The 14,073-nt window shown below is 40.5% G+C and overlaps 1 protein-coding gene across 2 annotated transcripts in view; it reads left to right on the top strand.

Moving 5' to 3' along the window:
* SLCO5A1 (solute carrier organic anion transporter family member 5A1) overlaps positions 1 to 14,073 on the top strand; it is a 120,579-nt gene that overhangs the window by 100,453 nt on the left and 6,053 nt on the right. For both annotated transcript variants that reach the window (XM_028533856.2, XM_036031202.1), the window contains 3 exons: positions 7,547 to 7,706; positions 9,275 to 9,516; positions 11,526 to 11,590. In XM_028533856.2, coding sequence (XP_028389657.1) covers positions 7,547 to 7,706; positions 9,275 to 9,516; positions 11,526 to 11,590 — 467 coding nt within the window. The remainder of the gene's footprint in view (positions 1 to 7,546; positions 7,707 to 9,274; positions 9,517 to 11,525; positions 11,591 to 14,073) is intronic.

The raw sequence follows: 14,073 nt of genomic DNA, 5'->3' as shown, positions 1-14,073 counted from the left end.
TCCTACAGCCTTGCCAAAAGAAGGCAGAAAACTCTTCTTTGAGAGCTATGAAAACCTTAACGTTTATTGCTTGAGTTTCTGGGGGTTTGTTAGGATTTGCTCACTGGACAGAAATTGAGTGGCTAGTTTTTGGTACTTGGTACCAACGAAGGCCCCGTTTCCTTTTGACTCTCAGTGGAGTTTTATGTTATAAAATGCTTCACTTGAAATTGGAATAACAAAACTTTTAATTTCACTTAGCCAATCTAGAATATTAGAGAAAACAAGAAAGAAACTGCCAATCAGAGCTTATTTAGGTGACAGAATGTGGCCATTTGTCCCGAGAGTTCTTTTTCACCAGATGTTGTGTGTGATGCATGCACCAGGTGTGAGGCCTGGTTCAGAAATGCTTTGCCCTCAATGTCACTTCCAATGTCACTGTCTCAGCAAGGTGTCTCCTCACTGCTTGATCCCTGGAAACCCACTCTCCCCCCATTCTTCACCACTGTGCTACTGTTTAGTGTCCTCATAGCACTAACCTCTATCAGAACTCATCTTTTAGAATGATTTGGTTTGCTCTTATCTCCTGCCTCCAAAGTAGAGCTTCTCAGGAACAGGTGTTATAACTCTTTCCATAATAGCTGTGCCCCCAAAACAATGTTTGCTTCATGAACGAATGAATAGTTAAGTCAGTGGCTCAGCGTAGGGCCTTGTTCGTGCCTTGTACCAGGTACTCTCTGAACTTTCTTAATTTAATGTGTATTGCTTTAACCTCACAGAAATTTCTTCTACTGTAGCTTTATTCCATCTCTCCTCTTGATTTTTTTCTGTGCTCTCCAAGACTCCTGCAAATCAGATGTCATCGTGTATGGGCTGTTTGCCTGTGTGTTTAATTTTTTTCTTGCATATTTCTGATGTCTTTAGCTATGAGATTTTTTTCCAAACATTGTTTTCTATTTTTATGTAAATTTATTTTGAAGACTTTTGTTTTATTCTGAGTGTTTCCTTTTGAAAGCATCCTCATGTTGTTTTAAAGAGTAACATCTTTGCAGATCTCTGTGTATATAATTAGCTTTTCTTTTAAAAAAACTTTATTTCTATGCCTTATATTTTATCCTTTGATTTTAAGAGTCAATTTTTCTGTTTATTTTGGGCTTTACAGCTTGACAACACTCAGCCTAGCATATCTGAGGTTATGTTTCCCCCTCCCTCAAAAGAAGACCAAAAAAGTTTTATTCTGAGTTGTTCACATCTAAAATAGAAGCTTAGTTACATTTTTTTCACCTTCCTTAGAGAAGAGCTTCTTGGTGACTTTCTGGGTTCTCAGTTGGGGATGGGATGGGTGAGCGGAGGAAAACTGAAGCACGCTGGGTGCTTTTCTTCCTCAGATCTGCAGTGGGCTCTGTCGTGTTCAGCTACACATTCCCTCTGGCCCTTGTTCCATCTGCTCCAGGCGGGAGCTTGGGGCCTCGTGGAGGTTCCTTCAGGCTGGCTGGCTCCTCTCCACGGTGGCTTCTGCTCGTTTCACATGAACCTCTGCCTGTCCACTGGCTCTTTTCATGAAGTTTGGTGTCACTCTTTCCATTGTGCTCTGACAGTTTATTTCTTTTATTCTTACTTTTATTTTAAGCGCATCCTCAGAAAGAATGGAAAGCAGACTGACTGGAGGTGCTACTTGCTTTTAAACTGCAAGTTGCCTCAAGCTTTTTCAAGCCCTTGCTTAACACCACATACCACTTGCCAGTCCTGCATCAATTGATTTCTGGACTCCCCAGCACGACTGGGCAAAAGTTATGTAACGGTGCTGACTGGCTCCATTACAGATTTATGAGTTCCAATCTTAGCAGGCCTCCATCTCTGCTGAGCAACCCGTTTCCTCAGCTCTAGCCGGCTTCCTTTCCTATGCCCCGTGATGGTGCTTCCATTTTTTAAAAAAACCCTTTCTTCAAGTTTTTTTTATCTTACCCTACTCTTAGTTTTCTTTTTTTAAATTAAATTTGTTGGGGTGACATTGGTTAATAAAATTTTAGTCTTGTTTTTCTTATTGGACAACCTACTATTCTGCATTTTGGGATAAACTGAGGGCCTAAGAATAAACTCCTTGAATTTCCCTCCCCATTTCCCTCAAACTTCTTTGTTAAATTGTGTTATTTTATTTTTTTTTCCTTTTTTATTTTTAGTTTTTATTGTTCAAGTACAGTTGTTTCCATTTTCAATCCACCTCGGCCCCCTGCCCCACCCACCCCTACCTCCCATCGTCAAACCTACCCCCTTTGGCTTTGTCCGTGGGTCCTTTATACGTGTTCCTTGATGGACCTTCCTCTATTATCCCCCATTATCCCTCTCCCCCTCCTCTCTGGTTACTGTCAGTTTGTTCTTTATAAATTGTGTGATTTTCAAAGGCAAGTACCAGTGCCTTCATTTTCTAATTGTGACCTTGCAAAAAATTTCCTAATGTGGACACATGGTGCTTTCTTCATGTGTAAAATCAGTGATAATGTGAATCATTCCCGGTTAAAAGCATGACTTCCACATATGGTTGGAAAATTAAAATACCACAGAGGGTAGAAAATAAAAAGCCTATTTCTCCTTTCCTCATCCTCAACTTCTAGTACAAAGCATTTAAATATTGTAAACACATGTTTGCAGCTTTGATTTTGAGGATTATACAAAGGAAGGGTTCTGCTATTTCCTAGCATGGTGGTTAGCACTTAGTATAAGCTGAAAAAAAGCTATTTTTTTTTTGGTCTCTACTCCCCTCTCTTCCAGACCATGCAGAACCACTTTTTTTTCTTCTCTGAAAGATGAATGAATGTTCTGGCATCTCCCTCTGCCCAGGGATGTTACCCATAATGATGCTGAAACTAGTAAGAACTTGATGTAAATAAACCTGAATAATCTAAATTCATGAGTTCTGATATAATTCTTGTCATTTCATTGTGCTTAGCAGGGAAAAACTTGGTTAGGAGGGCTGGAAGCTGCTGCCCGGATCTGGTCACTCTAGTGTTTGCAGGCTGACCTCAGTGATGTTTATGGCAGCAAAGCTAAAACACAGTGGTGTCCTTGGGGAATTCTTCTCGCTCCCCGAATTCTTCTAAAAGATAGTCTAAAACTGAATTAGCATAAACACTCTTGGATGGTTCAGTCACAAAGGTGTGCCACTTTTTTTTCAGGAGTGGTTACCTTTGTGTGAATAATAATGGGACCCGTTCTCCAATCAGGGTGTGAGTTATGTTTCAGCCTCTCCATGGCCCCCTGGCTGAGTGCCCCTTTGGGGGGCACAGCCTGCCCATCAGTACGAGGTTGGCCTGCCTAGTACAGACTGTCTCGTTCTGCATAATTTTGAGACTCACATGTGGGATTTTCTTCTGCTTTGCAGCCAATAAAGAGAGAGATAAAGGGAGTGGCAGTGAAGAGAGGGGCCTTCGTCAGGCATATGTTTTCTGGTATGATGTCTGGCACTTAATAAATGTCTTTTTTACCTAATGCTTACAACCTCACTCTACTGTCAGGATTATTATCCACATGTTTCAGATAAAGAAACTGAGGCTTAGCAGTGAAATGATTTGCTCAAAGTCATCAATTAATAAGGAGTGGAACCAAATCCAACCCAGAATATCTATTTCAGAGGTTGTGTTCTTTCTGAATACCACAGTGGTGCTATTTTAAATTTGTATTTCACACAGGCACACACCTAAGTGCTCACACCACTTTCTTACTAAAAGAGTGATAGAGAATGTATCTGTTTCCTTCAGTAGTGCCCTGTTTCCTAATATTTTGGTACAGCTGAGTTCCAGGCGTAAGGCTAAGTGCCCTGCACATGGACTGCTTGTGCTCTGCAGCTCTCAAGGCAGCCAGTTGAGATTTTCACCTTGGCCTTGCCACACACTAGCTGTGTGAGTTGAGCAAATTAACTTTTCTGTGCTTGGTTTCTACATCTTTAAGGTGTGGTAGTGATAATATCTATCTTGTCAAATGGCTGTGAGGATTGAATAAGGTACTTGGCAAATTTCTTAACCTCTGTGCCTCCATTTCCTTATCATTAATATGGGTTAATAATAGTTCTGGTCTCTTATAGAGAGGATAAACTAGAATAAAATTCTACAGACAATAAACAATTTTTTTTCTCATCTTAAATACGAGGAGAAAGAAGCTCAGAGGGATCAAATAACTTTCGCAGAGTCACACAACTAGGAAACGGTAGAGGTATGATTTGAACCCAGGTTTCTCTGATTACTAATAGAATACCTTTGACTATTAAACTATTCTGAAGGAAAAAGAAAACATGAAGAAGAAGACACCAAATATAAGCAAACTCCACTTATTAAAGTTTGTATGAGGAGTTCCAGGTTTACCAGGAATTTTAATTGGTAATTGACCAGCATGGTGAATTTTCTCACATTAAAGGACTTAATGACTGACCCATCTTTGGATTAGCATTGAGTCTTCCCGAAGCATCTAGGTGCCTGGGTAGATTTGGGAAGTTTTAGAAGGATGAACTTTTCCTCTTGAGCCAAAATGGAGCCACAGTTTTTTCGTAGGATGAACCTGATGTGTTATTAGTGGTTCCCTTAGAAAATTCAGATTTGATAGCCAACATGTGGAACAACATAAGTGTCCATCAGTGGATGAATGGATAAAGAAAATGTGATGTATACATACAGCGCAATAGTATTCAGACTCACAAAGAAGGAAACCAAAATATGTGACAATGTGGACAAAACTTGAGGACACTATGCTAAGTGATATAAGCTACAAACAAGTCCAAGTGAAATAAATCACAGAAAGACAAATACTGCAAGATTCCACCTATATGAGGTCTAAAATAGTTAAATTCACAGAATGGAAGAGTGGAATGCTGGTTGCCAGGGGCGGGGTGGGGGAGAGGGAAATGTGGAGTTACCGGTCAATCAGCATAAAGTTTCACTGAAACAAGATGAATGAGCTGTAGAGCTCTGCTGTATGACATTATATCTACTGTCAACAAAATGCATTGTATTCTCTTAAAATCTGTTAAGAGAATAGACCTCACATTAAGTGTTCCAACCACAGTAAAACAAAAGAAAAAAATAAACTTCAGATTTGAGAATCTGATGATTCTTTCCCTACAAAAAAATCTCAGGAGCTGTAGCTAATATCCTGGCCCTTACCAGCTGAAACAATTACATTCCCAACACCCCCAATTTCCCTGCAGTTTGAATTAGGAAATATATTTTTCTTTCCCTTGGTGTTTGCCGAACTGTATGTTACACAGGTGCATCCTAATCATCCTGCAGCCGAAGAGCCAGGATTTACTGTGAAAACTGCAGCTTACGTAATACTTAATATAAACACTTTTCATAATGTGAGTTATTGCTCTTCATTTTACCTTTTCTTCAAATAGTTTTTAAAAATGGGGTTAAGTCTGATGTCTGCGTACAGAATTTTTCACCACTACTGTCTTAATAAATCATTTAGTAATTCTAGCTTTATTACCTCTCATTTATCATGTCAAGTCTTTGAACTTAAACTAAAATCTATTATATCACCTTCTGATTCTGTGACTGGAGGCAGTGGGCCAGAACTTTCCTGGGGATACTTTCTTGAGCTATAAATGATGAGGGAGCATTTTCTCAGGTGTCTGTGTTCAGCAGTGACTGGTAACTATGGGACGGAGTGATCTACCCAGTCCCTCCCAGCTCCAAAATCTAAGAGGTTGGGATTTTCCCCTGAAGTTATTTCTCTCAGTATAGTTTCAGTGCTCCAAAGTACTAGAGGGACTAGAGGAATTAAATAGGGATAGTCTGGTAATTCAGACCGTGCTTCAGCTTCACACAGGTGCATTCCATTCCCCTTGTCACCACTCCTGGGCTTGCCTTCCTGCTACTCGGTCTCTTAGGTGGTAAGCTGCTACCAGCCCTCTGGATGACTAACATTTCTGTCCAGGTCACTCCTAAATTCTCTAATTAAACCATTCATCTCTTCATCTGTGTCTCACGGACAGCTTAACCTACTGAAGTCTTTTTCTCCAATATTTAAATCTTATGGCACCATTCAAAATCTTTCATTTATTATATTATCACTAACTTTTAATTTTATTAACTTTATATTAACTTTTATTAATTTATAAAGTTTATTAATTTATAAAATTTTATTAATTTTATATTAACTTATAATTTTATTTTATTTTTTATTTTGGAGAGAGGGGAAGGGAGGAAAATACAGAGGGAGAGAAACATCAATGAGAGAGACACACACATCAATTGGTTGCCTTCTGTACATGCCTCAACCCAGGACTGAACTCACAACCTGTGCATGTGCCGCTACCAGGATTAGAACTGGCACTCGGTTTGTGGGACGATGCCAAACCGGCTGGGGCTATTCTAGCTACTTCTATTGATAGGCTTAGATTTTGTTTCTAGCTCTAAGTACATGATTTCATCTATTTTTTGGCTGTTTTGGAGACACAAAGTTTGTTGTATTTCATTTTAGGAATATCAAGGAGGTATGAAATATAAGCAAAATTCTGTCTAATGAGTTTTAAATTTTGTATCCAAGAGCTACACAAACAGACCTGAAATCTATAAAACGATGTAATATGTGTTTAAACTTTTTATTTCAAAAACACCTATAAGTATTAATTAAGCTAGGGACCAAATTTACAATTCCATAACCTCATGTTAACATAGTCAATAGAAAATGTTCATCATGCAATGTTAGCAAGAAATAAAATAGAAGTTAGAACTCTATGTAAAATCTTGTTTGATCATCACTCACACTGCAGAAAACAGACTGGATTAAAATAATCGTGCACGTGTTTCAATGTGAGGAACACGACGCAGCCTCTCCTCAGCCCGAAGTGAACCCAGCACGGGGGCAGACAGTGTGCAAGGAAGGGCAGCAGTGCGCTGCACTTACCCTCGTGTGAAGGGACTGCGCACCTTCCCAAAAGTGAAAGTCTCCCTGACAAGTTAGCCTTCCAAACAATATGCTCACATTCACTCAGAGTCAATGTAAGTAGTAGTCCCAAGCGAGGAACCAGGCCTCACTAATAATGATTGTCTAGAGTCCCACAGCTTTCTTTGATAATTTATTCTAGAGCAATTAAAGTCATTGGCCAAAGGAACCATGTTGACAACTGTGATTGATGGATTCCATGTTTGTGTCCTCATAATGACGTTACTGATTTGGCCCCCAAAATTATGTCCTCCATTTTACAGATAAAGGACTTGAAGCCCAGGTTTGTTAAGACCTAGAACCAGGTGTCTGCAGTGAGAACGGTGGGGCCCAGCGATTGAGATGGGGCCATAGCACCACGGAGGGTAGAATTGAGGCAGGACAGACAATTTGCTACAAAACTACTGAATATGTGGTACCAGAAGATTGTAACATTTTCCTTTAAGTTTTGTTTTATTTCAAAGTTATAAAAATAATTATCAAGAGCAGCTACTTCACAGAACCATAGCTTTGACTTACTGGGAATGTCTTCTCTAACATGGATAAATGACTTGATGTCAAGAACTTCCTTATTAGGTTTATTTTAGTAAGTGTCACTCACGATCTGCCATCTGCTTCTTTTCGCTCTTAGACCCTCGCTCACCATGCCTCACAGGAACCTGACTGGAAGCTGTAATGTTAACTGTGGTTGTCGGACCCACGAGTACGAGCCAGTCTGCGGATCAGATGGAATCACGTACTTCAATCCGTGTCTGGCTGGCTGTGTTAACAGTGGCAATCTTAGCACTGGGGTGAGTGTATTTCACCAGTTCCTGCACTGTTGTTAATCCAGCATCCTGTGACAAGGGTGTGTTAGAATTCAGAGGAAACACGTGACCTCAGACTCCCTTTTCAAGAAACTTCAAATAACCTACAAAATACCCCTGACACAAAACCAGAGGAAAGACAAGTATGCGATGCCATTTTTTTCCCTCAGGGATGATTGGAGTGTTTGGGTGGAGCACTTCGCTTCAACATCAGCACTCTCCTACTTTGCATTTGTTGCCAACTCAGGGAAACTTGATAAGGCTGAGTGCTGGGCCTCTGGTTTGCTCCTCCGACAGGACCCTTGTGATGGATCTGAAGGTCAAGAGGACCACACGGGTGCTGACTGAAGAGATTAGGAGTGTACCTCCCCTCCCCTGCTGAGAGTCAGTGAAGAGGGGCAGTGGCCATTTTTCTAGATTTTTGGTTCTGACTTTTTTATTTTTTAGCTTTCAGAGTAAAGATATTTCTGTCAGTTCAAGAATAGGCTATTTTGAGAATTCCTTTCCCTGTGAATTATAAATAGGCTTTAATACTGTGGGGAAAGTTTTTCATATTCTACTCAGTTCCTTATTGAGCCTGGTTTCATTCTTTGTATAAAAACGGATTGTAGGACGCTGGTAATAAGGCATTATCTCGTTAACTGCATGTTTCTGGAATGTCATACTTGACTTCTGAGTTTTAAACAAAAGTGAGAAACTTGAGAATTCCTGTGGCTGGCTCCCCATTATATAATTGGTGCGTTCCAGTGTGTGATCAGTTGAAAGAGACACTGAAGTGTGTTTCTCTGGTGGCCAAGCCCCTTCCTGGGAGTGAGCCCGTGCCCTGGTGCACAGCCCTCATTCTCACAAAGACGCCAGCAGTCCCTGAAGCTCAGACAGCCACACAGAGTCCTGACTTCGTGTTTGCTCCAACTGCCTCTCTAAGCGACTGAGAGGCCACAGTGGCAGTGAGGTCCGCTGAAGTCCATTCAGTAAAAGCAACATAAATGGCAAAAGCTTAATTGGCTGTTTCATTGAAACACTTTTTTCGTCCCTTGAATTAGCGGGTTTCAAATGCAACAACCAATACTATCTATGTGCACTGTTATTGGAGTGGAAGCCGTCATGAACGATCTGCATTTACATTAGGTCCTACTCTGCATTCAGGGTTGTGCAAGGCACCCTGGTGAGCACAGATGGAAATCAGGCTCGGTTCCTGTTTTTGCGGGCTTCTCCTATTGCAGGCCCAGGAGTTAAAGAGCAATGAAAGCCGCATTTAATTAGGACCGAAAACGAGCGCACAAAATATGAATGTTCTAAAGTGGAGTGGTGAAAGCTCCTTGGAAAAGTTCAGGTTTAAACAGTTTTCACCAGCAGATTTGGGTATTGTTGGATGCACTTTTTTGTACTTATTGTTAACAATGAGGAAGATATTTCTAAGTAAATCGTTTGCATTTTTAGAAAATACTGGAGTTATCGGAGTGCATTGGAACTAAACTTTGTCTTACTATTCGTGTGCTGAATTTTTTTTTGAATGGCACACAAATGACTGGTCTCTCTAATCTGTCACTTAGATAAGGAATTACACCGAATGCACCTGTGTCCAGAGCCGGCAAGTGATCACTCCACCCACGGTGGGACAGCGCAGCCAGCTCCGCGTGGTTATTGTCAAAACCTATCTCAACGAGAACGGCTATGCTGTGTCTGGGAAGTGCAAACGCGCCTGTAACACCCTCATCCCATTCTTAGTTTTTCTTTTCATAGTCACCTTCATCACAGCATGTGCCCAACCATCAGCCATCATAGTGACACTCAGGTGAGAACAGCATCCAACTTCTTGGGCGAGTTATATACTCAGAATTGCCAGAATCCATGGTCCAGAACCAGGGTCTCATGCACAGAGGAAAACAAGATTAGATTGTGCAGGAAAAGCACTCAGAGGTTCGCCTGGAGAACTTAGGAGAAGTGAGTTTTCCCATGTCAGAAAGGGGAAGGCTGTAACATTGCACGCTCCTGGACTTGCTTTTGTCAGTTGGGTCTTATTCTTACAGTTCAGTGTAACTTCTTTTGAGTGCCTTGGGTTCCTGAAGATTCTGCCCCAAAAAGTTCCACTTCAGGAGCTGGTAGCCAGCACCGTGTTCGCTACAAGAAGCCTGGCCCCAGAGGAGGCAGGAAGTAATTTTTGGTGAAGTGGCTAAATCCTGCATACAGCAAAAAATATTATCTCCAACCGTGGAGGTAGTTACTACCTCCAGGACCACTGACAGCTTATGCTGGGCCTGCAGTTCAAAATGCCAATTTCACTAATTTTACTATCATATAAAATTTTGGAGTTGAACAAGGAAAGGGCAGACTGGAAAAACGTAATTTTTCAGTTCATGCTGAATTATCTTTGCCATACTGTAGATCCTGTTTGTGGGTGTGTTTTTTCTTATATGAGAATGTGGAAATGAAAGTTCTATTAACAAGGCTGACACTAGCACATTCCAATCAGATGTTGGTGTCTTCGGTAAAGACTGTGGTGGGCAAAGGAAGGAAGGGAGCAGCGTGGAGGAACCATAACACACCCACGGCAGCTTTAGGGGGCTGTGGGCACACCGCACATGAAGGAGTCAGGAAAGGAAATGAGTCCTTACTCTTTCTGTATCTCCTCCCTGACCCCTCTGGTGGCCACACTGCTGGGCATCTGGTGGGAAGCAGCTACGGTGATGGCTTTCTTAGCAGGACCTTGGGCTGCTTGTCTGCCTATTCTGCATAGTCTGGCTTCCTGTCTATGGGGTGCTGAGTTAGGGGTTTCCCAGCCAGTTCCTTCCTTGACTGTGGATGACAGCATGTGAAAGGCCTGATAGTTTGTTTTCTCCATCCCCCCATCAGCACACCCTTGTGGAGCAGCATCTCTGTGTGTACCTTTGGGCAAATGCTCTGTGAAAATAAAGAAGGTGGAGAATAGATGACAAGTGTACCAGCCCTTGGGACTTTTACTTTCTCTGCCTAGGACCTGTGTGCATGGGATAGAAAGGGGAAGGTCCTTCACCATTAAAAAGTACAAATCATTCATGATCTAATTCCTTGACCTTTAATCCTACAGGAGATGTTAAATCATCTTACTCTTTGAACTTTACTTCTGTGAGATATGTTCAGTCACCCAGGTGAGGGCTGCCTAATTTACAGTGTTTTCAAACACGGCAAGTCACCAGCTGGCACCTAACCTAAAACTTTGAAAAAGGAGCCCTTTCATCTTTACTAATTACAAAATCAATAGACTCTGATCTTCCTGCCATGTGGGAATTACTTGGAGCATAAGTTTTAGGAAAAGAAGAGAAAATGAGGTGGCTGGAAGGGATTCATTATTTCCCTAACTTTTGACTTGTTCCCTATATGTATTTTTGATTATATATTTAAAACATTTTTCTTTACACTTTTCCCTGAGAAATTATGGGAGTAATTTTCAGTGTATATACCTTTCGGGAAAGTATAGGCAAACAGAGGAAAAAATGTAGTGGTTGGGATAAAATGCTTTATATATTAAACAGAACTGGTTTGGGAAGCTCAGGACCACTTCCTGTACTCTCCGCCCTGACCCTTTGGCCTTTCTTCCATCAGCATTTAAATGGAAACAATTAGAGTAAATTGGAGTTGCCTTGGTGTCTTCCTTGAGAATGTGGTATTCACTGGTTTAGCCATCAGCACTCTTGCTTGGCTATTGTTAATAAATTCTAGCAAATTAAATACTTGGGCCTAGCATCTCTTTAAGCAGGGTTAACTTGACAGTCGTTTTCTCAAGGCCACAGTTTTAAAACATTTCTCTCTTTCCCTTCCCCTCAGGTCCGTAGAAGATGAGGAGAGACCTTTTGCTCTGGGAATGCAATTCGTTTTATTGCGAACGCTTGGTATGTCCCTCAATTTTCAAATGTGCCTCTTAGTTCCTCTTTGCAGATGGCAAATTCTCACTGTCCTTTAAAAACGGCAAGTCAGTCAGTCATCACCATTGTAGCAGGGAGGGTTTGACAGGCCAGTGGTAAGGGCACAGCTTCCTCATTTTCTGATTTGGACTAAGAGCTGACTAGTTCTGTCATATGATGAAACAAAACAAAAGCGACTTGAGGTCAGTTTCTTTTTCACTGTGAACATAAACTTGGGCTAAATTCCCCAGAGAATTTTCTGCAGTAAGAAGTATTGGCCCAAGCAATCATGCTGAACTTATGATGTTGGCGTTTTTGTTCCTTTATGCCTTTTTGACTTGAAAGTGACAGGGAGTGGTGCTCATTTTATTTGTGAAAATGTCAGTATCTTCTTTCCAGTAATTTTATTGGATTGGGCAAAGAGTGTGCCTATCAAGTTTTCTGAGAAAAAGAAATAAAATATTCTAAAAAGAAAAAAGGGAGCTGTCCAAATTGATTGCCCTTTACTTATTAACAAGAGAAGCTCTTTAGTGCTGTGTCAGAGCTCACTGGGCATGAAGAATATCATTCTGATTTTTACAAACACTGCAGCACCCTCTGATGTCTTGTAACAATGCATGGGAAGTAGCCTGTGAAGTAGTAGTCCATTCTCTTGATCAATTTCAATGTATTTTTAATTGACTTCCTTACCATCAGGCATATTTTTCTTTCCTAAGTGGCAGTCTGATTTTTCACAGCTGTTATTTCCCACAGTAATCAGTATCATTGTTTACAGGACAAAAAAAAAGTTCTCTGATTCAAATTTTTTATTTGTTTTGAAAGGTAAAACATTTTAAAATGGTATCATCTGACCCTTTGAAACCTTAATCATCTCTGGAATTTTCGGTTTGGCCTATGTTGTGGTTGATGGCCGGAGACTGAGCCGAGGCTCACGTTCCAGTGAGCCTCAGAGACTTCTGGTATACTGAATGCATAGCTTATCTGTTTTGGTACCAACGAGACATTAAAAGTACCATTTTTTCAAAGCATGCTGGGTAAGGAAATTCTGACATACTTTAATACAGTTATGAAGTATGCCTTATACTTCTCTTGAAAACTAAAAAGTTATTTTCAAAGAAGAAAATTTGTTGGGCAAAGAAGTAGTTGAATAGGAAAGAAAAAATAGTTCCTCATTTTTTGCTGGCCTGTCTCTGATGCCCTGGAGTCGGGCTGATTTCATGTGGATGTGGAGGTAAAGGTGGGTTAACACACAGAAACTATAACATCAGGAGGGCGAACATTTCAAGCACTTATTATTTAATGCTACCTTAAGTTCTATGGATTGTAAAAAAGTACAGTTCAACACACCATTTTCTATTTCTCCAAATTCCAAAGCAAAAGGAGGCTTTTAAAGATTTAAAAAGTGCTAAATGTTAATTATAGTGAACATGTTCCCTTTTAAATGAATGCATCCTAGTTAAAAATGTATCATCCACAGCCACCTGGGCTATTAGCTCACCTGTTCTCCCTCCCTCCCTCCCTCCCTCTCTCCTTTCCTTCCTTCCTTCCTTCCTTCCTTCCTTCCTTCCTTCCTCCCTTCCTCCCTTCCTTCCTTCCTTCCTTCCTCTTTCCTGCCCTCCCATTACTTCCTTCTATAAACTCTTACTGAGGGTCCATGGGCTGTCCTCTTGGTCCTTGGGAGGCAAAGATTAAAAGGAATGGCCCTTGCCATTGAGGCACTTATGGGTGGCAGATATGCAAACAGTACGATCATTGAAAAAAGGGAAGTTTATACAAAATGCAATGGGAATATAGTGGCATCTGAGTGAGTAAGGAATTTAAAAGAGGGGTAGGATATTCAAATGCAAGGTGAACAAATAGGGGGTAGGGACTCATTTTGGCAAAGGGGAATGACATGCTGAAGGAAGTTTACTTGGGTAGATTTTCTTATGGGATTCAAGAAATGTCTATCACGTGGCCCAAAAATGAAGTTGCTACTACTCATCAGAGCTGTTTCCTAAGCTTTAAAAATGAATTTTATGCCTGAATTATTTCTGTACCCCAAGTGCCTTTATAAAGTTGCCATTTAGCATGATTTCTGACTTATAAGAGACAACGCTTTCCTCATCCAATACTAGAACCCACAGGAACTCAGTGTACTGAATTTTAGTGGATCATAAAGGCTTCTGGTATAGCCTCTTGAATAGTTAATGACAAAAATCTGATTTTTAAGTTTAAAAGGTTTCCTGAATTGCATTTTTTAGCAGTAGATATTTTTATGATCCTAAAAATCAATAACACATTCTGAGTGAATTGCAAACTGAAAGATTTAAAGTATCCGCAATTTACTGAACATTTTATAATAAATATAGTATGACAACATGCGACAAGTTTAAAAAAATCAAATGACACAAGAAAACTCCTCCCCTCTATTGTATTCAGAGCATACAAAACACCTTGCTAACTTACAAATGTGTTTTCTCTTATCAGAT

The sequence above is a fragment of the Phyllostomus discolor genome, chromosome 7 (genome assembly GCF_004126475.2).
Source record: "Phyllostomus discolor isolate MPI-MPIP mPhyDis1 chromosome 7, mPhyDis1.pri.v3, whole genome shotgun sequence".
In the NCBI taxonomy this organism is placed as follows: domain Eukaryota; kingdom Metazoa; phylum Chordata; class Mammalia; order Chiroptera; family Phyllostomidae; genus Phyllostomus; species Phyllostomus discolor.
The sequence above is the reverse complement of the archived record's forward strand: the minus strand, read 5'-3'. Positions and strand labels throughout refer to the sequence as shown.